The sequence below is a fragment of the Spermophilus citellus genome (assembly GCF_964194105.1).
Source record: "Spermophilus citellus genome assembly, chromosome: 1".
In the NCBI taxonomy this organism is placed as follows: domain Eukaryota; kingdom Metazoa; phylum Chordata; class Mammalia; order Rodentia; family Sciuridae; genus Spermophilus; species Spermophilus citellus.
Genome location: NC_138182.1, coordinates 87,668,986 through 87,690,459, shown reverse-complemented (window position 1 = coordinate 87,690,459; position 21,474 = coordinate 87,668,986). Strand labels below are relative to the sequence as shown.

Sequence of the window (21,474 nt, the reverse complement as noted above, 5' to 3'; positions counted from 1 at the left end):
CCAGACACTTATTCTCCAATCTCATCCATGCCAACTCCAACTTAATTTTACCCAAATATTCTACATACAATCTCATTAAAGGAACAAAAGTAAACACAAAAATATATTTGTGCATATTTTAAATTCATATATAAAACAAAACCGTTTTAAAAACATAAAACAAAAAAATGAAGACTGTCTTAATAATTTTTTTCATATCTACTTTCTGATTTTATTAAGTTGGCCATTAAATATCTATTTTCAGCCCAGCTTTCCAATAAACAACATACATAAACATGGGTGTATCAAACAGGCCATATCCGGATAACCTCCTCACAATTTAATAATGAAAAGCAAATTGGAAACTTTTGTTTAAACATTTACCTTTATCTCTGCTCCCTTCCAAAATCCAATCAAAATTCTAAAAAAATAAGTTTAAGATTATAAAATCACAAGGACAAAAAGAATAGAAAAGGAAACAATAATAGAGATGTCAATAAAATTTGGGGAAATGAAGCCAGGTATGGTGGAGACTGAAGCAGGAGGATCACAAATTTTAGGCAAGCCAGAAAAACTCAGTGAAACACTGTCTTAAAATTTAAAAAAGGGTTGGGGGATGTAACTCGGTGGTAGAGTGCTTGCCTAACCATACATGAAGACCTGAGTTCAATCTCCAATACTGAAAAAAGGGGTGATAGCAGATTGTCAAGTGATAAATGACTTGTGGCAGAAGAAAGCTGCTAACTCCCCTAGATTGAAAAGAAACAAAGTATTTTGAGCATCAAAATCCCAGAAAAGCTCAGGGGCTGAGTTGGGGTATGACTAAACACAGGATAACTGGTTGAATTCCCTATATAAGGACTAGTTAAGATTTCCAAAAATTTCCTTACCCTGAAGACAAAAGTTTATTCAATATACAGGATTAACCTGAAGACTCTGGACAACAGGTACAGCTATGGATGGGAGTGAAGTCATATATCCCCAAAAACAGGAGAATGAAATAAAAGTCTTCACAAAAAATGTGAAATCCTACCATCCCTGTTACCATAGTGTGGGTCACATCCAGAGTTACTATACACACTGGCAAAACTTAAAGATTCCTCTTTAAGGATACCAATTAGATATCATAAAGAAGCCAATGATATAGAACTTTATGTACATAGCTGAGAAACCAGTTAAAAATCCAGATGTATGAAAGACAAAAAAATTTTTAAAAAGAAATTCTGGGGAAAAGATAACTTACGTGGAAACACAGCATTCTTTTTATTAAAAAAAAATCCTTTTACTCAGAGAACTAAGACACTATATCCAACAATAGAAAACTGAGTACAAATTTTTGGAAAATAGGAAAAGAGCTCAAATATTCAAAAATAGAGCTTCAATACTCAATATTTAATATTGAAATATTAAAAAATGATTCATAAAAATAAAGAATCTAAGAGGCAGGCTAAAACAGAGATATGGCTGAGGAAATCTAGAAAATAGAGATTGAAGGAAAGAAGCCTAAGAAAAATAGAGATGCTAGAAAGCTCAATTGTCAATTAACATAAGTTAAAAAAAGAAGAGGAGGAGGAAAACAGAGGAAAGAAAATTAAAATTACCAAACAAACAGAAAAGCAACTTGCCAAAACTGAGATCTGAGCAATGAACAATTCCTATTACAGCAACCCATCATAAAGATACTTCCTCTACCTCTTCATTTTGCAAAATCCTTATGATTTGAAGAGTTTGCTATTAAAATGGAAGCCTTAAATGTCCTTGGTTCTCTTTCTTCTCTCAGTGGTTTTTGGCTTGTCAAAGTATCCTGTTTCCCCAAATAAGCAGAATTAAAAGAGAATAGCAAAAAGGAAAAATCTATCTGCTCACTAGTCCCTTGTTTACAAGTCACTGAATAGAAGGAAGAAAGGGATGGTAAAGGAAGATGACAGCTATGAAATTTTCTATATTTTTGGGGTAGTTGTAAAATTTAAAATTTTTAATTAAATGAAAAGCCAGCATTTTTCTATTATCAACATTATAATAATGGCCTTCTGAAGTAAAAATTAGTGTTCTTTTGGATATTTAAACCTAAAGGGGAGTTATAAAATCTTTAAAAAAGCTTCTTACCTCCTTTTCTTCATGATAGTAGGAAAGAACTGGGAATCTTCCTTTGCTCCGGAACTTGGAACTACCAACAATTATTGGTTTGCTTGCTATCCGGGGAACATAAAGTTCTCTGGGGTACGTTTCACAAATCTGTAAATATCAAACAAAACATAACTACTCTACTCACAATTCAAAAACCATAAGGTTAAAAATCCTTTAAAAACCTGCAATCTTATGAAATCAAAGAACAGCCATCAAACTGTAATACATTGAAAACTTGCTACTATGACACACTCTGCCCCTCTGGTACTAACATTTTCTGAATTCCTCTAAAAGGTTGCTAAGTTACCTTGTATTCTCGGTTGGCATCAGATAACTGCCAGTGTGAATTTGGCACTCCCATCCTCTTATATTCCTCAGCAAGGTCAATGAGTTGCCAACCTTGTAATCGTTCTGAATCATTTTGTTTTGGATTATAAGAGAATGCATACAGATCTTCATATTTTGCTATAGAATATGAAATACAAAAATGTTAAGATGCAATTTGTAAGACTTAATACCCTTTAAATAAAAATTATTTTTCAGTCCTTTCCTTCATTTTTTCTTTGAAATCTTCAAAAAGATGGCAATACATGAATATAACTAAACTTAATATATTTTTTTCAACTTCTGTAATGCAAATGACTATATCTAAAGGCACACATAAATTGGATCTAAGATTCAATTTATGTCTTTTATAAAAATTAATAACAACTATAGATTTTTTTAAGTCAAATATAAAAAACACAAATAGATACTTCCTACTCATCACTTTTCCCAAATGACATGTAAAACAAAATTAATGTTGCAATGAAAAACTAGAGATGGCATGCAGACCTTGGAATTGCATTATATAGTCAGTTGGACCAAAAATAACAACAGGGTTCAGGAGAGCACTTACTTCTGAACAATAAGCATGAAGTCACAGAACCAGCTTCACTGTAAGTTCTGGCTTACCTGGGGACAATGAATGTTACAGGTTCTATGTGCTGGGACAAATGAGTAAACATAGACCTGCTCCTCGTCACTAATCCAGGATGCTCAACTAAAACCCAGTTCAACATGTAATTGAAGTAATGTGGGGGAAGGAAGCCTCCAGATCCCTGAGGCATAGCAATGATATGATGCTTCTTTAGGGTCTATATTCCTCCCAATCTTAAAACTACTAAAGTAGGATTCACACTCTCATCCCTCTCTTTTGTCTTTTCTTCCATCCCAATTTATTAAGTATTTTAGACCAACTGCTATTAGAAGACCTTGACCTTCCTTAACTTCTCATTTAGTAATACTGTCTTCAAGTAAGTCTTCTTAGTTTTGAAATACCCAATTTTAAAAATACAAAAGGTAGGGGCTGGGGATACAGCTAAATTGGTAGAGTGCTTACCTTGCAAGAATAACGCCCTGGGTTCTATTCCCAGCACCACACACACACACACACACACACACACACACAAACGTAGCCAGGCACAATAGCACACACCTATAATCCCAGCAGTTTAGGAGGCTGAGGCAGGAGGATTGTTGAGTTCAAAAGCAGCCTCAGCAACTTAACAAGGCCCTAAGCAACCCAGAGAACCTGTCTCTAAATACAATATAAAAAAGGGCTAGGGATATGGTTACGTGGTAAAGCACACTTGGAGTCAATTCTCATTACCAAAACTATTTTTTTTCTTTTTTTTTTTTTAAGAAAATCCTTCTTCTTTTTTTTTTTTTTTGAGAGAGAGAGAGAGAGAGAGAGAGAGAGAGAGAATTTTAATATTTATTTTTTAGTTTTCGGCGGACACAACATCTTTGTTTGTATGTGGTGCTGAGGATCGAACCCGGGCCGAACGCAGGCCAGGTGAGCGCGCTACCGCTTGAGCCACATCCCCAGCCCCCCAAAACTATTTTTAAAAAATACAAAATGTGCTACCTGCTATGAAGAGACTTAAATATATATATATAGCTAGCTTCTTCAGTTTATGCTATACACACTTTACTTTTTCCCTCACTATTACTTCCTCTTTGAATTCCATTTTTGCAACTCACACCAGTTATTTCTAGACTATTTTGAGGAGTTAGCATGCATAAGTACCCAAATGATAAGAGTAACTCAAAAGTATTTAAAAAAAGAGAGAGAGATCCATTAAATTATCTTGGCTAAACCCATATTATGATTTGAATATAAGGTGTCCAAAAAGGCTCTTATGTTAATGCAGTAATGTTCAGAGGTGAAATGATTAGATTACAAATGCTGTGACCTGATCAGTGGATTAATCCATTTGATGGATTAATTTGAAAGGACTACTTTTACTGGGTGATAACTGTTTGGCAGATAGGGTGTGGCTCGAAGAAGTAGTTCCCTGGGGACATGCCCTTGGGGATTATACTTAGTCCCCCTGGCTTCTCCTTTACTCTTTCTCTGATTTCCAGTCACCATGAGCTGTGCCATTCTGCCATGATGCTCTGCCTCACCTCCAGAGTCAGCCAACCATAAATTGATTCTCTAAAATAAACTTTTTCTCCTCTAAGTTGTTTTGGTCAGGTATTTTTGTCACAATGATGAAAAGCTGACTAACACAACCTATCTCAAATTGAGCATGTAAGCTTTGGTCTCTAAGAACAATACCTTGTTTTGATAGTTGTAGCAAAGAGTTATAAATATCATGGCAATCTCTTTCTCTGGGAACAATAAAATGCACGATCCTGAAGTTCTTGCACTGAATCACAAGTGGGCATCCAGAAGTAGTCAAGGCAAGTTTCTCTACTGAGGCAATATGGTGGTGTAATATCTATGGCATGAAAAAAGATTCAATTCATCAATACAGGAAACACTAAGTACTTATTCTCTTCCATAAATGTTAGGAATGTCCTTCTCAAATAAAATATTAAATATGCTACACATCAAACAAAATTTTAAAATGACTGAATATCCAAGTCAGGAATATATGTGTCTTCCTGATACCTTCTCATCTATCACAATAAATGTTTACTGAGTGAATGAATATAAAGACCCACTATAAACTCAATACTTGATGGCATTTTGAACATATGATCATCATTCTCACCTACAAACAATATTTTGTTTGCTACTAAAAAGTTTTTTTCTCAATATCATTTCTATTAAAATATTTATAGAAAATCCTTCTGAAGAACAAAAGTCTTAAGTTCCAAAATTCAACTATGGCAAGAGATCAATTTATCCAAAATGATCAATTTATCCCAAAAAATTCCACCCTGTTTTTATGTGTGTATTACAAGGTAAAGGACAAAAAAAATTATTTATATGTTTATTTACTAATTATTTATTAAATCTAAAGTTGACATGTAAGATTAAATGAATATAAGTAATCAAGAAAAGCCTAAGTATAAAAATTAAAACTACATATAGTAAGGATTATTAATATATGTAGCCCATACTTGTAGCTAAGATTAAGCACATTAACATTTATATTATTATACATTACTTGAAATGATCTAATAATAACAGAATCTAAACAGAAAATAAATTTAATATCATACCACTATTATGATTGCAATAAAGATGCAAATGTATTTGCAGAATTATGAGGACCAGGCTCTACCTAGTTATGTAACTTTGAAAAAAATCATCATCTGTAAAATGATAACAAGGAAAAAAGGCTGATAAGACTCCTTCTAGAATTAAAATAATCATTTACATGAATATAGCATACTAACAGACTTCACTTCAGAGAAACAGCATTTTTAAGACAATAGTAGAAAGAAAACAACAATCTTTTTGCTGCCCCCTAAACTACATTCCCAACATCTGAAGAAACAGCTGCAGGAACAACGTATCGATACTGTGTAGGAATTACCTATCCATATTTCATTTATTTCTCTAGGAGATGGAGTACATATACAGAAGATATTGAGACAGGTGAATAAAGAGGAGGTAGAGTGGATAATATAAGAAATGATTTTACAAGGCTCTGTGAGGCAAAATTCCTGGCAGTTCTTGTTCAAGTAACAGGTAGGGAAGGCATCCAGTGCTTCTAGGGAATATAACTTCTCTGGGGTAAGCACCTTAACTTGATACAATCATATGTCAACTGGATGGCCTTCCTGGGAATATAAAGAATATATATAGAGAGAAGCCAACATGTGCTATAAGGGATGCACCCCGGGGCAACATGGTGCCCTGCACTGGGAGACAAAATCAGCCTTTAATCTTGATGCTATTGCTTAAAAAAAATAAGAAAAGCAGCTACAATTTCCTGTGGCCCTTCTATGCTTTAGGCCAGAAGCTTTTCCTGTTTTCTCTCATACAAGATTCACAAAGCCCTACATGATATCTGATAGTATATCTATTTTATGGGGGTACTAAACTTGAAGTCACATTTTGGCAGATACTATGGGTCTGTCATTCCTCTCAACCAACCTTCCTTACTGGCAATACCCATCTTCCTCAGGAGATTAAAAATGCCAGAAATCTGTGTTCTCTACCTTCTATGCAAGCAGCACCCTCCAAGTGTTCCAATTTTCTAACAATTTGTTAGGAAAAGTCAGCAGGGGAGCATGGGGGGGGGGCGGGGAGGGGAAGCCCAGATAAAGGGAGGAGAAGGTACTGAGGAGTCTTCCTTCTGCTTTGAAAGGTTTGGTGCCACTTCAGCCTTACAGTCACGGACTTAAATAGAAAGCCCCCTGATATACTAACCCAAGCAGTAAGCAGTACAATGGAGATTTGAACCCAAAGTTCCCTGACTGCATTGCCTAAGTTCCATTTACAAATTTGAGTTGCCTATGTGACACTGAACAAATCACTGCTTCCCTGAGATTCTTCATTTATAAAATCGAGAGTTTAAAATCTGGCATAGCCATTGTGGCACAGAAACATACCCAAGTCTCTCCCTGTGAAGCACACAGACACAAAACCACACTTTATTTCTCTTTCTTATGTCTTGTTTAGTACTACTTATCACTATACATAGCACTTATTTATCCTATTATTTGTTTCTCCCAATTAGAAAGTGAGCTCTTTCAGGACAGAATTTATATCTGTTATTACTGGCTATTCTTTCCATAATACCTAGAATAGTGATATAAAAACATATAGTAAGTGTTTAATAAATGTGTGCTAAATGAGTGAATAAATAAAGGGAAGAACAAAACAGTCATAACAAACATGGAGAATAAGTTGAGAAGATGTGCTTTACTACATCTCAAAACTTATTATTAAGAAGCAAGTCAACAAACCAGTATGGTACTGGTATAGTTGTAGTCAATATGCCAAAAAAATAGAAGAGAACAAACCTTCACATATACAGAAGCTTTATTTATGACTGTTTACTTTAAAGACCAAGGGAAGGAAATGGTCAATAAATGATGTCAGTTATTCATATGAAGAAATGAAAATCCCTATGTCATACCATAAACCAAAATATTTCCCAGATGTACTACAACTTGTATGTAAAGTTTTTAGAAGAATTTAAGGCTGGGGTTGTGGCCTAGAGGTAGAGTACTTGCCTAGCACGTATGAGGCACTGGGTTTGATTCTCAGCACCACATATGAATAAAATAAAGGTCCATCAACAATTAAAAAACTATTTTAAAAAAAGCTTTTAGAAGAAATTATTAAAGAATCTTTACAACCATTTAAAAAATAGAAAACCTGTAACATTACAAATTGAAACTTTAATTCAAAGACATACACACAAAAAACACATAAAAGACAAGCCACACACTGGGAGAAGCTAAGGATGATGATTCATGTATTTGACAAAGCATTAAAATCCAGGACTCCTTTAAAATAAAAGACAAACAATCCAACAGAAAAAAAGAAAACCCAATGACCAAAATATTTGAAAAGATAACTTTTTCCAATCAGCAATTTAACATCACAATGGCATAACGAACAGGACAGGCAAAAATCTTAGAGTTGACAATATCAAATGTAGGATGCAGAAAATGTGTAACACTATACTGAGAATATAAATTGGAACAGCCATATTGAAGAGGTGACATTCTTAAATATGTGCTTTTCCAAGATCCAGCAATGTTACTCCCAGGCAAATACCCCAAGGAAACTCTGGCACATATAAAAGGAAGAAATGCACACAAGATGTTTGTACAGTTGACCCTTCAATAACACAGAAGTTGGGGGCACTGACACCCCCTTCCTAGTCAAAAGCCCATAATTAACTTTTGACTCCCCCCCCCAAACTTTGCTAATAGCCTGCTGCTGACCAGAGCCTTACATACAACATAAAATGTTGACTAATACCTATTTATATTTTATACATTATATACAGTAAAAACATGAGAACCATGAGAGATCAATAATACAATGCAATTTCCTAGAAAGAAAACCACAACTGTTTATGATCAGTGTTCCAGAGTTTAAAGTGGATACTAACTACACTTGAGCAACAGGAGGTAGCTATGAAATTACTACAGTATTATGGTATACACTACCTTAATTTCATACAGTTATGATTTAATACTGAATCTTTATATTTTTCTTGAATGTAAGTGGTACCATGTATGGCCTATAAGTGTTTGCAGTGTAAGTTTTGATAAGTGTTAACTTTTTGTAACAGAATTTGTGTAATTTTTTTTTGAGAGAGAGAGACAGAGAATTTTTAAATATTTATTTTTTAGTTTTCGGTGGACACAACATCTTTATTTTATTTTTACATGGTGCTGAGGACTGAACCCAGCGACCCAAGCATGCCAGGCAAGCGCGCTACGGCTTGAGCCACATTCCCAGCCCCATTGTGTAATTATTTTTTTTTTCCTTGGGAATTGAATTCAGGGCCACTCTACCACTGAGCAACATCCCCAGCCCTTTTTAATATCTGTTTTCAGTCAGAGTTGGGCTAAGTAGCCAAAGCTGGCCTTGAATTTGCAATCCACCTGCCTCAGCCTCTAGGATTATAGGTGTGTGCCACTGTGCCTGAAGAATTTGTGTATATTTTGTAGTAGTAAATGACAGACTATTATCTACATATATTTTATGCATCCATGACATATCTAATTTTTTCTTAATTTTTATGCTATATAGTTTGAATGTTTTCTCAGACTGTTGCAAAAGGAAGAATAGGCATAGGAATGGACCTGCAAAGTTCAAACCCAACATGTTGTTCAAGGGTCAACTGCACATTATATGCATATACACATTTTCAAGTATATATTTTTTTAAAGTATACGTGCTACATATAAACATATACTTGAAAACGTACATACTTATATAAATATATGTATACTACAATATTTATACTAACAAAACAAAATTAAATACCCTAATTGTAATATGGTATAAAAATATTGTGAAATATACCAAATAATTCATTTGATCTGTTAACATATACATACATTATTTAGATTTTTTAAAATTAAAAGGAACAAATAGATATTTTAAAATTATTTAGGGAGGTAGAGAGTTTGGTATTCTACAGACATAATAGATACATGATATCTATATACCTGATATAGATGGGAGCATAGGATGAAAACACCAAAATTCCAGGTTAAGTAACCAATAATTAAAAATTATATGTATTCAAAACAACACAGTAATAGCCATAGTTCATGGTTCTGCTGTGGTCCTTCTTACCCAGGTTTCTTTTTGATGAGAGTCTATAAATAATAGATGTGTGGCCGTAAGATAGAGTGTTCCTGTTAATGACTTGTTGCCGGTACTGAATCGATCAAGCAATTTTACTTGTTCAACCTGAAAAAAGAAAAGGATGTTATTTTCACTTCAAAAAGTAGTATAGGGGCTGGGGATGTGGCTCAGCAGTACAGCACTTGCCTCAGCACCACATAAAAATAAATAAATAAACAAAAAAGGTATTGTGTCCATCTACAACTAAAAAATATATATTTAAAAAAGTAGTATAATTTTTTTTTGTTCCAGGGACTAACAAGCATCATTTTCAATTGTTTCCTCCTTCTGTCCAAAAACAAAGAGTTCATTTAATATTAAGTTTCATCAATGTTAAGTTTCATCAATCTTTTGGAGGAAAACACATACACCACAAACCACATTAAGTATTATCTGGTTGCAAATGTAACCAACAGGGAATAGGTTGTAAAAAAACATTAACATTTATATTGAGAGGAACAAGAAAAAGGAGTGCAGTATAAATAAGCAAGAATATTTTTCATAATCAAGGGTCCATTTTTATCTGAAATAGAAAAAAATCAATCAGGTATATATAATCAAGTATATAAAATATTATATCTAGAATTCTAGAAGTAAACTCATAGGGAAATTAAATCAGGAAACAATTAAATGTTTACAAACTCTAGCTTAGTCTCTCTGTTCCCCCCATACCAGAACAATGGTGGTTTTGTGTCCAGCTCTTAATTTTTTACTCAGACTGTGTCCTTTCCTATATGGGTCTCCTCTCTTAGCTGAGTACTAAGCATTATTCAAGATTCACTGATACTGATGCTCTGCCTCCTAACAAGAGTTCTTCTTAAAAAACTAATGTGTTACTGATGTCTTAGCTTTTCTTTTTTATAGCTCTGAATTCCCTTGCACAGATTATGTCCTGTGCTGTGTCAGCCTCCTGTACTACCTAAGACAGTCAGGTATACAGTATGACAGTATGTCTTAAGTACACACACACATTGTCACCATAGGGGAAAGTGGGATTAAGATTAATTAGGAATTCTGCAGGAGACTACTGCTGCTTTGAAATTTAAAGTTATCTACACTTATGGGGAAAAAAGTGAAATAATCATTCAACTTAAAAACTTCAATCTATAGCTAAAGCAGTAGGTTATAGATATTCCTTTAAATTGTGTAGATCTTCAAAACCAGTTAATCATTATCTCAAATGAAATTATTTATTTCCAAGGTAATCAATAACCAGCACTTAAAAGGCTAATTAGCTTCAACCTTTCTTCCTTACTTCCAGAATTTTGTTTCCATGGAAAGCCTGTTTATAATAGCATTTGTTCAAATAAGTTAAAATTTAAACTTGAAGATTATTAAATTTGTTTTTGATGCAAAATTTTATTTACACAGTTAAGGTAATAAATTCAGTTTGAATATTCTCCTCTGAAAACTTAGATATATGATCTAATTTATAAAACTCAGGTCTGACAGTTGATTTGATATACAAAAACTGTCTAATTATTATACACTGATATTTAGGAAAACAGAAAGATCTGTCAAGTCCTGGGTTCAATCCCCAGAAATGCAAAAAAAAAAAAAAAAGGCTGGGTCGTGGCTTAGTGGTAGTGAGCTTGCCTTGCATGTGTGAGGCACTGGGTTCAATTCTCAGTACCACATATAAATAAATGTCCATCAACACCTAAACATATATACATATTTTAATACAAAATTAAATTTAAAAAATTTTTTAAATAAAATAAATTTTTAAAAACCAACAAAAAGGAAGGCTTCCTACTAACCTGAATAAAGATTTCTTCTCTTCGAGGTTAAGACTTATTTCATTGTTTAGGGACCAGTTCTCCATAAAGTAAATATCTAACATCACTATGTCATACATTGTGAATCAAAACTTAAACATCTTTTAACACAAATGGGATCAACAATTATATGTTCTTCTCCAACTGTGCTAGACTTGGCTGGAAAGGGCACTTAGGCAAACAATAGCAATTATAATTCCACAACATAACTCTCAACCTTATTTCCTTAAGCTAAAAAAAAAAAAGGGAAATTATGAACAAACATGAAAATAACAGTTATCATAAAGTATTGACACTACTCAAGCTAACAATGTGTGCCAAACATTTTTTAGCACTTCAAATAGGTACCCAACTTAGACAAAATAAAAAAGTATATTGGAGGGCTAGGGTTGTGGCTCAGTAGTAGAGTGCTTGCCTTGCGTGTGAGACACTAGGTTCAATTCTCAGCACCACATATAAATAAATGAATAAAATAAAGGTCCATCAACAACTAAAAAAATTTTTTAAAGTATATTGGCAACTAGTTTTAAAAGGGAGTTTACTAAAAATAAATAAATTTTAAAGAAAGTTTATTAATGAAACGGGAAAGTTTACTTTAAAAAGAAATACATGTCCGGGCTGGGGCTGAGACTCAGAGGCAGAGCACTCGCTTAGCATGCGTGAGGCACTAGGTTTGATCCTCAGCACCACATAAAGTAATATAAAGACATGTGTCCACCTATAACTAAAAAGTAAATATTGAAAACCCAAAAAAAGAAGTACATGTGAACCGGGTGCAGTGGTGCTTACGTGTAATCCCAGTGGCTAGAGAGGCTAAGGCAAGAGGATTCCAAGTTCAAAGCCAGCCTTGGCAATTTAGCAAGGCTCTAAGCAACTTGGTGAGACCCTGTCTCAAAATTAAAAAAAAAAAAATTAAAAAGGGGCTGAGGATGTGGCTCAGTGGTTGAGCAAACCTGGGTTCAAATCCTGGTACAAAAAAAAAAAATCTATGTGAAGTTTTTCGTTTTGGGATTTTTAAAAGATAATAACATTTCTCCAATCAGAAGCCTAAAATGGAAGACAATATACTACTTTTCATGGATTGTTTAACCCTCCCTGTCCATTCCCTATTTATTACTATTTTCCCTCAATGATCATTCTCCATAATGTCACTGACATTATTTTAGCCATCTGTTAATGACTCCCCAAACTATATGTCAAACTGATCTCTCCTGAGTTTACACTGTCTCCCTACACATGTAATAGCAATTCCTGACATTATTGAGAGCTTATTATGTTCCCAGAATCCTAATAGGAATTTAATGTACATTATTTCTTTTCTTTTTCACAAATTCTATGTGGTGGGTACCATTAGTACTCCCATTCAGCTAGTAGAAGCTAGGAACTGGGATAGCAATTACAACCTTGTGTTGTCTAATTCCTGAGCTGGACCGCCTTCCCTGGGGCTATACTGTCTCCACTTGGATGTCTCAAGAATAATATTAAACACACTAAAAACAGAACTGATTTCCCCTCTCACCCCTCAAAAATATGATCCCAATTCTGTATTTGGGTGTAAGTTATGTTATTCTATCCTTATCAAGTCACCCACACTGGAAATCTGGAAAGCATCCTAAATTCTTGACTCATGATATTCACTAATTCCTACCAATTTCATCACCTAAATACTTCAAAATCAGCTCCTTCCACTACTATTAAGATAAGTGCTAAGTTAGAATGAAAGCATCTGTTCATAGGTCTGTCCTTCCCACTAAAAACCGTAATATATTACAGGGTGAGGACTGACTCTTTCTTATTTCTAAATATCTCTTAATGGCTAGAATAGTGTTTGACATAGTAAGTGTTGAACCAAGATAAACTGCCTCAGAGGAAATATTTCCCAAAGGGAAAAAAAAATGGAAGGTACCCACAACTCAAGTGGTGCCCTTTGTTGAAGCCATTCATGGTATTCATTAAGTAGGATTTTTCTTTATCCCACTGTACATTCCTTATTTCTCTCAGCTGCCATTTCCCTCCCTATAAAGTGGGTAAACAGTGGGTATTAATTCATGAATAAATGAACAAAAACTGTTTAAAAAAGTAAAAAAAAAACTATTAGTAGAACACAGTTATTATTCAGTTTGCTTCATCTGCATAGTTATTTATTTTGGCAATACATGTTTGGGCTGTCAGTTCTATTCCTACCCTATCACCCAATCAGGGAAAAATCACTCTTCCTTTGAAATTGTATAGTATAATTGTATAGTACAGAGTTCTTTTCTACTGGATCTTTATCAAGATGGAAAATTCAGACAGAAAATATTATTTCCAACACTAACCCTATTTCCTGATTCCCCCTAGTTTTACATTAAATATTATCTGAAATCCCCTTTGTTAATTTTGATCCATTGTATTCAAGAATCAAACCTCATCTGAATCATCTCCAAAACTTGGCAGAAGTGCAAATTCCAAGCCTCACTTGAACTCCGTTCAGTCATCTGAGGAGACAGAGATAAAGACTCTGTATTTAAAAAGTTCACTTGCTCACTCTTTTTTCACAATACTGAGGATTGAACTAAGGGTTACTTGTCACTGAACTACACTGCAACCTATTTATTTATTTATGAAAAGGTCTTACTAAGTTGCTGAGGCTGGTTTCAAACTTGCAATCCTCCTGCCTCAGCCTTCCAAGTAGCTGGGATTATAGGCATGCATCACTGTGCTCAGCTCTCATTCTTACAGAACTGATTTTTTTTTTTACATTTTTTTAAATTTTTTATTTGTAGTTGGACACAATACCTTTATTTATTTTTTTTTATGTGGTGCTGAGGATCAAACTCAGGGTCTTGCACTTGTTAGGTGTGTGCTCTACTGCTGAGCCACAACGCCAGCCCCAGAACTGATTCTTCTTTAATTCCAAATTAATCCCTCATGCTCTGAACTCACATGAGCTATCTTCTCTCTAGGTTCTTCTTCCTAATATTTAAGGCCCTGACATGTCTAGTTCTCCCACTTTTTAAAGGAACTTAATATAACTTGAAGGCTTAAAATATACAACTGCATTACATGCACACATACACTCACATTCACAAAGTGGTGTGTGTGTGTGTGTGTGTGTGTGTGTGTGTGTAATACCAGTAAAGAAAGTTTACTAACTCACTCAATAAAAATTTACTGGCTATCAACTAAAGGACAACCTGTCTGGATCTCATGCTCACATCTATAAAATATGGGCAATAAACTTTCCCTCAGAGGGCTGTAGTAAGGTTGATAATAAATGTCTGATATTTTACCCTTATTTGTCTGATAAATATAAGCAATAAAATGCTCAAAGAAGTATCTGCAAAATTACTTCAGTTAGTAATCTGGTACGGTAGGTTGTACTATTCAGTTAGGTTTGAAAGGAGAAATGAAGGATGTGTATTTAAGTTTAAAAAGCAAATTCAATATTCCAAAGTGCTCTATAATTAGAAAAATAACTACTGTTTTCCTAATACAAATTGCTGAAAGCAAGAATCAACAATACTTCCTGTGAGGGGGAAAGGAAGGACAGCAGAATAAAATAGACATTATTATTGCTGTATGTATATACGTGACTGCATGACCAATGTGATTCTGCAACCTGTACACTCAGAAAAATTAGAAATTATACCCGATCTGATTCAAATGTATGATATGTCAAGATCATTGTACTGTCATGTGTAACTAATTAAAACAAATTAAAAAATTAAAAAATTAAATAAATTATATTCCATGCATGTATGTTATGTCAAAATGAACCCCAATATTATGTATAACTATAATGCACTAATAAAAAACATAAAAATAAACAATACTTCCTTCACTAATAGAAACAGAAAGAAAATACAAAATTCTCAATAGAGATAAAGCATTTATATTTCAATATGTGAGGAATAGCATTTTACCAAATGAGAGAAAAGTATTAATGTAGAGCCTGTGCTATAGATAAAAGGATATAAATAGAGGTCATTAAGCACTGTACTACATGACAGATATGGTTTTGAAAATCATTCCAGAATCACTGTGGAGAAAATGCTGGATTGGGTAGGGGTAACCAGGTAAGAGGTTAATGAAGCAATCTAGGGGTGGCTAGGAGAAATATTAGGGTTCTGGAGTAAGCTGTGACAAGAAAAGAACAGTCTCAGACTAATAATGTAACAAAACAAATGTGAAAAGGAGGAAGGAGATAAAGGAGAAATAAAGATATAAACACTTTAAACTTATCAGCTTGGTTACCATTCATTAATATCAGGCACAGAGAAATAAAAATAAGTATGAGTGAAAAGTGTATCTGACTAATAAGCTGAGGATTATTTATAACCTTACTAAATGCAAAATCAAATTCAAATTAAGAAAATAGTAGAAATTCATTACATGTAAGTGCTTCAGTATAGCAATAGGCAAATGGATGTTACAGATACTAAAATTAATCTGAAATTATTCCAAAACATTTATTTAGTATTTAAAGTTCTGAAGAAAATAAGTTTTGAGAAAATATGCTAATTATTCTGCTATTTGCTGCAAACCCTCCTCCAAAAGAGAGAAACTTGGATCTTTTTCATTGCTAAAATATCAGCATACAAATTTCAGCCTATAGATTTAGTCAATTTTTAAAACAACTGCTTTTTTATATTTCTCTTTTTCACGAAAGAATGAAATGGAGGTCCTGGAGTATGAATTAGAACAAGATATATTCCATGCTTGTGTAATTTGTCAAAATGGATTCTACTGTCATGTATAACTAAAGAAGAAACAATTTAAAAAAAAAAAAAAAAGAAAAGAAAATGGGCTGGGGATGTGGCTCAAGCGGTAGCGTGCTCGCCTAGCATGCATGCGGCCTGGGTTCAATCCTCAGCACCACATACAAACAAAGATGTTGTGTCCGCCGAAAACTAAAAAATAAATATTAAAAAATTCTCTCTCTCTCTTTAAAAAAAAAAAAAAAAGGAAATGTATTTTACAGATGTGGCTGTAGATTACCCCCAGGCTTTTCTTAGAAATGTTTTAAGGGACATGTTTAAGAAGCAACTACAACTCCTTCAGGTCACCACCACTGAGGCACTAGGAAAATAGTGATAGGATCCTTAAAAAGGCAAAACATAAATGGGGAAGGTAGAAAAGACTTCTGGGAAAAGAGTAAATGAAAAACAATGGGGCAAGAAGAAAGATTTCATACTGGAACTGGAGGATGTGGTCACTTTAGTGAGGGATAATAAATGCCAACACATGCATTACTTTAAGGATTATTTAGTTCAAACTATATAGGCTTTCACTAAAAGAACTTCACTGAATAGTCTATATAGGAACTTCAAATTTCAGCTGTTTACAAAGCTGGAAATAGAAAACATATGAAATCATACATATACAAAATCACATCAGAAATTCAGACACCTGGTTATCTCTACTAGGACAGGAAGCGATCGATGGCTTTCTTTTATCTCTGATCAACAGCTGCTAACTCTACAACTACATGATATGTGGAGTGAATCCCAAGCAGAAAATACATCTTCACAGCTTCTGATGCTTGTTGTGCTTCCTCTTTAAAATCCAGTGGGAACTTTCTAGCTTACGTTGCCCTTCTGCAGTGTTAAAAACAGCTGACCCTCCATCAATGGCTTTCTAGCTCACAGTAAAAAGTAAATTTTACATTGGCCTTCAAACGTCTACAGTAATGTACCCCTGATCTTCAACTTCAATCTTCTACTCAGCTTTTCCTCACTTACTCTGTTCAAGCCTTCTTGGTGGTCCTTAGCTTCAAGCATGCCTTACAAAGAATTTCTGCCCCTGCTGTAGGACTCTCTCTCCTTTCCCTCAAGTGAGAATGGCACATTCCCTCACCAGTTTCAGATCTGAACTACCCGATTTACAACTGACATCCCTCTAACCCCACCCTGGTACTCTACAGTCCTTGCTGGCTTTATTTTTATCCACAGCATATTTTTATACCACCATACAGCATCGTATCTACTTAACTTATTTTGTTAATAACTGTGTCTTCTCCAACTAGGAAATATGTTTTTATTAGGGCAGGACTTTTTGTCTGACTTTCTCATCACCATTTTCCTAGTACCTAGAACAGTGACTGTTCCAAGAAGGACGAAGAAGTAAGAGCAGAGAAGGGCATGAAGAAGGAAATTAGAAGAGCAAAGATGGCAACTTTCCCGTCTGCAATTTCACCTCTTCCAATTTTATCTGTACTGCTCTTTTGCAGTTGCCCCTTTTTAAGGGTTCCTAGGCCCTTACTTTCCCACTCTTCTCTACAGAATCTCCACATATTTTTGTAAAAGCTCACCCACAGTGAAAAATTTTAATGATTACAGACAACTCACAAATCTGCTTGACCGTTTTCAGAGCTCCAGTCCCTCATAATCAGCTAATTACTAGAAAAAAATCTTACCTTTAGTTTCTCACATTCCTCTCCATTCCTACTCACACTGCCCTATCTCACCACTCAAATCTCGACTAGATAATTACTCTGTATGGTAGGAGAGTATAATGGTTAAAAATAGGCCTGATATCAGAAAGACCTGAATTTAAGAACCAAGCTCCAGTAATCTCCCTGGCTAGCTAGCTCCCAGATAGCTATGTGAGCCACGACAACTTATTTTATGTTATTCAATCTCTATAAACTTTCAGTTTTCTCACCTGTAAAATGAGATAATGTTAGTGACAGTCAAAATAGACACCACTTGGAGAAAAGTGTTCAGGTACTCCTCAAAACTTTTGCTCTTATTACAACAATAATTTAAATAATGATAGTTTTTCCTTATTTTAGTTTTGTATCTCCTTCACTCTTTGTAACAGATAACATATATTTATATATTTCTACACATATACACGTATGCTCTCACATTCTAATGACAATAAGAAGAATCAAGCTAAAGAATAAGTTGGGCATTACTTTTGAAATTTGAGCCCCAGTAAAATCAGATTTGGAGGAACAAATCTGAATTCTATAACAAGCCCTACAAAGCCCTACTTTCATTGACTTCTTATTCACAGACGGTATAATATCATTCAAAATCAATATATGATGTCAGCCAAAGTACTGGAGCCTAGCAGGCAAAGGATACTGCCTTTGAATATTTTTCATTATGTATTAGCAGAATCACCTGATTACGGCAAAATTAGAGCTCAAAGTCAGTGACAGGCAGTAGCTACAGTGTTCCTAAGTATAACTTGGAAATGCCCTTTTGGAAATTCAAATTCAGGGACTTAACATATTTATTGACCTCATAAAATCAGTAAACTAAATTTGACCAAAACAGGATGATATATCTGTTCCTGAGAAAGCCATTTAATTAGTACTCAGCTAAAATACTAATCTCTAGTTAGTGGTCCATAAAACATTGATTCTAAACAATAAAAATAATAATATATAAATATTATTTATGATAAGAACAGATTTGGGAAAGAAAACTTTTAGAATTATAATCTGTATTTACTTTTAAATTAATACAAATTTAACATTTGGCTTCAAACTAAAGAGACAATAAAAAAAGCATACATAGTCTTTGGAGTTAACAAACTCTAGTTTAAAACTACTACTCATGAGCTAATTGGGCAGGTTATGCAAACTCTCTAAGACTATTTCTTCCTCCTCTGTAAATGGAGATAATGAAATCCAATGGACAGGGTTATACGTTATCTAAACAAAATAAATTACTAAGTAGTTATATAGTACCACAGTTATAGTGACTAATCTATATAAGGTTTTTTTTTTAAAAAAAGCTAATAAACCTAATACAATCAATTTTTCATTGTGAAATACTTACAATTATTTTGCAGCAAATTAACTATGTCCATGTGGAGGCTATGCATAATGGAAACAAAAAGTTGGCTATGTTCAAATCAATTTTTAACAACAAGTTATTTTCACAATAGGCTAATGATTTAAAAAAAAAAACAGTCTATACAATAGTTATCAGAACATATTAGGAGGTCCAATCTATCTTGCTACTATATGTCCAGTATCTGTGCAGTGCCTGACACAAAATAGGTGTTTAACAAATATTTGTTTAATTGAAGTCTACCACGCCCACTTAATTCTACGGTAATAATCCAATGCTATAAAAATGATATAATGTAGGGCTGGGGTTATAGCTCAGTGGTAGAGTGCTTGCCTAGCATATGTGAGGCACTGGGTTCAATCCTCAGCACCACATATAAATAAATAAAATAAAGGTCCATCAACAACTAAAAAATATATGTATTTATATATATACACATATATATACATAAATATATATAAATTTCTTAAATGGCACAATGTAGTAAAGGAACACGAGAAGTAATTTTAATAGAAAATTAGTCAGAAATCTCTCCATATTTAAAAAACATAAAGGAGCTTTATTAAACTACCAGTATGGACCCCCTGTGAAAAGATAAAACTAAATCAGAACATAATTTGGAGAACAGTCCATCAATGGTAAAAATGAAACATGAGGCTCAATGAAAGTTCACTAGCAACAATCTTCAAGGAGATAGTAAAACTGGTTATAGCAATACAAATAAAAACAGAGATATATGTTCATCATAAATTGAAAGAGAAAAAAATTAAAAATAACAAAGGGTCCTAAAGATTTTTCAACAGTGTTTACTCTTATCATTCACTTAAAAGTAGGGTTTGTGGGCTGGGGATGTGGCTCAAGTGCTAGCGCACTCGCCTGGCATGTGTGCGGGTTCAATCCTCAGCACCATATACAAACAAAGATGTTGTGTCTGCCGAAAACTAAAAAATAAATATTAAAAAAAAATTCTCTCTCTCTCTCTCTCTCTCTCTCTCTCACTCTCTCTTAAAAAAAAAAAAACTACAAAGATGTTGTGTCTGCCGAAAACTAAAAAATAAATATTAAAAAAAATTCTCTCTCTCTCTCTCTCTCTCTCTCTCTCTCTTAAAAAAAAAAACAAAAACTAGGGTATGTTTTAGTTGTTTAGACTCAGTTCACTTTGACTGGTTTTCTATTGTGTGCTATGCACTGTGGTAAGTATCTAAAACATGCAAAGATGAGGTTCAAATTAGTGTAGAAAGAAGTCACACGCCAAAAGCCCACGTTAGCTTGCATCTGGAACCCTCTAACCAGGCAGGACAAGATCCTGAACCCATGTCTATTCTAATCCCCTTTCCCACGGGTACATCTTCTGTAAGTTTGGTTATTTACTCTGTCACCCTTCTACTTTCAAACTTTAACTGCCAACAAGTTGAATTTTTTAGCTACTATATCTTTTTTCTCTTTAAAAAAAATCTTTTAAAATCTATGTGCACCTTAAAAAGGGCTGTGAAACATTTTAAAGATAAAGATCTCAAATTCTCCTTATCCCAGTAATGATAACACAGATTTACTTGTTCGTAAATGAGCTGTAACTTTTTAAGATGAGCAGCAACTGACTGATGATTTCTGCTCTGGCAAACATAGAGTCTGCTTTCACAAAAGGTCGTTCTAATAAATAATTTAAAAAATGACAGACTGCCCATGATCTTAATTTGTTACTCAGTTCTGATCTCAGTCTGTTTTTCCCCCTCCAGAAGTTGAAGTTTGCTTTAAATGTTGTTGAAAAAATGATTTGGTAATATTCTGATACCATTTCCTTTCAGCTTTACTCTTGTAACAGAATCATAAAAATACTTACTCATGCACAAATCTCTTGCAAATAAAAACGAAGTATAGGATTTAATAAACAATAATCTCAATTGAAGAAAGTTCCATCCAACCTTTTGAAATATTATACAACACTTTAACCTTCTGTATAATTTCTCGTTAAACTATTGACCCTAACTAAGAACAATGCCTACAATTTGAAGCACAGACACAAAAACACTGGAGACAGACAAGAAAGTAAGGCGGAAAGCAGAGCTGATTTGGACTCTTCCAAACTTGCATCATGAATCTGTGACACGGGACAATGAAACGTTAAGGGCTATACCTTACAAAGCATAGTAATGGTAATTTGGGAACCCACCAGTTTTTCGGTACGTAAGGGGGAGAA

The 21,474-nt window shown here is 34.0% G+C and overlaps 1 protein-coding gene across 2 annotated transcripts in view; it reads right to left on the bottom strand.

Annotated features, from left to right (window-relative positions):
• MTMR6 (myotubularin related protein 6) overlaps positions 1-21,474 on the bottom strand; it is a 36,750-nt gene that overhangs the window by 14,771 nt on the left and 505 nt on the right. For both annotated transcript variants that reach the window (XM_081281780.1, XM_081281779.1), the window contains exons 2-5: positions 9,659-9,775; positions 4,712-4,874; positions 2,414-2,571; positions 2,086-2,214 (exon numbers count right to left, since the gene is read on the bottom strand). In XM_081281780.1, coding sequence (XP_081137906.1) covers positions 2,086-2,214; positions 2,414-2,571; positions 4,712-4,874; positions 9,659-9,775 — 567 coding nt within the window. The remainder of the gene's footprint in view (positions 1-2,085; positions 2,215-2,413; positions 2,572-4,711; positions 4,875-9,658; positions 9,776-21,474) is intronic.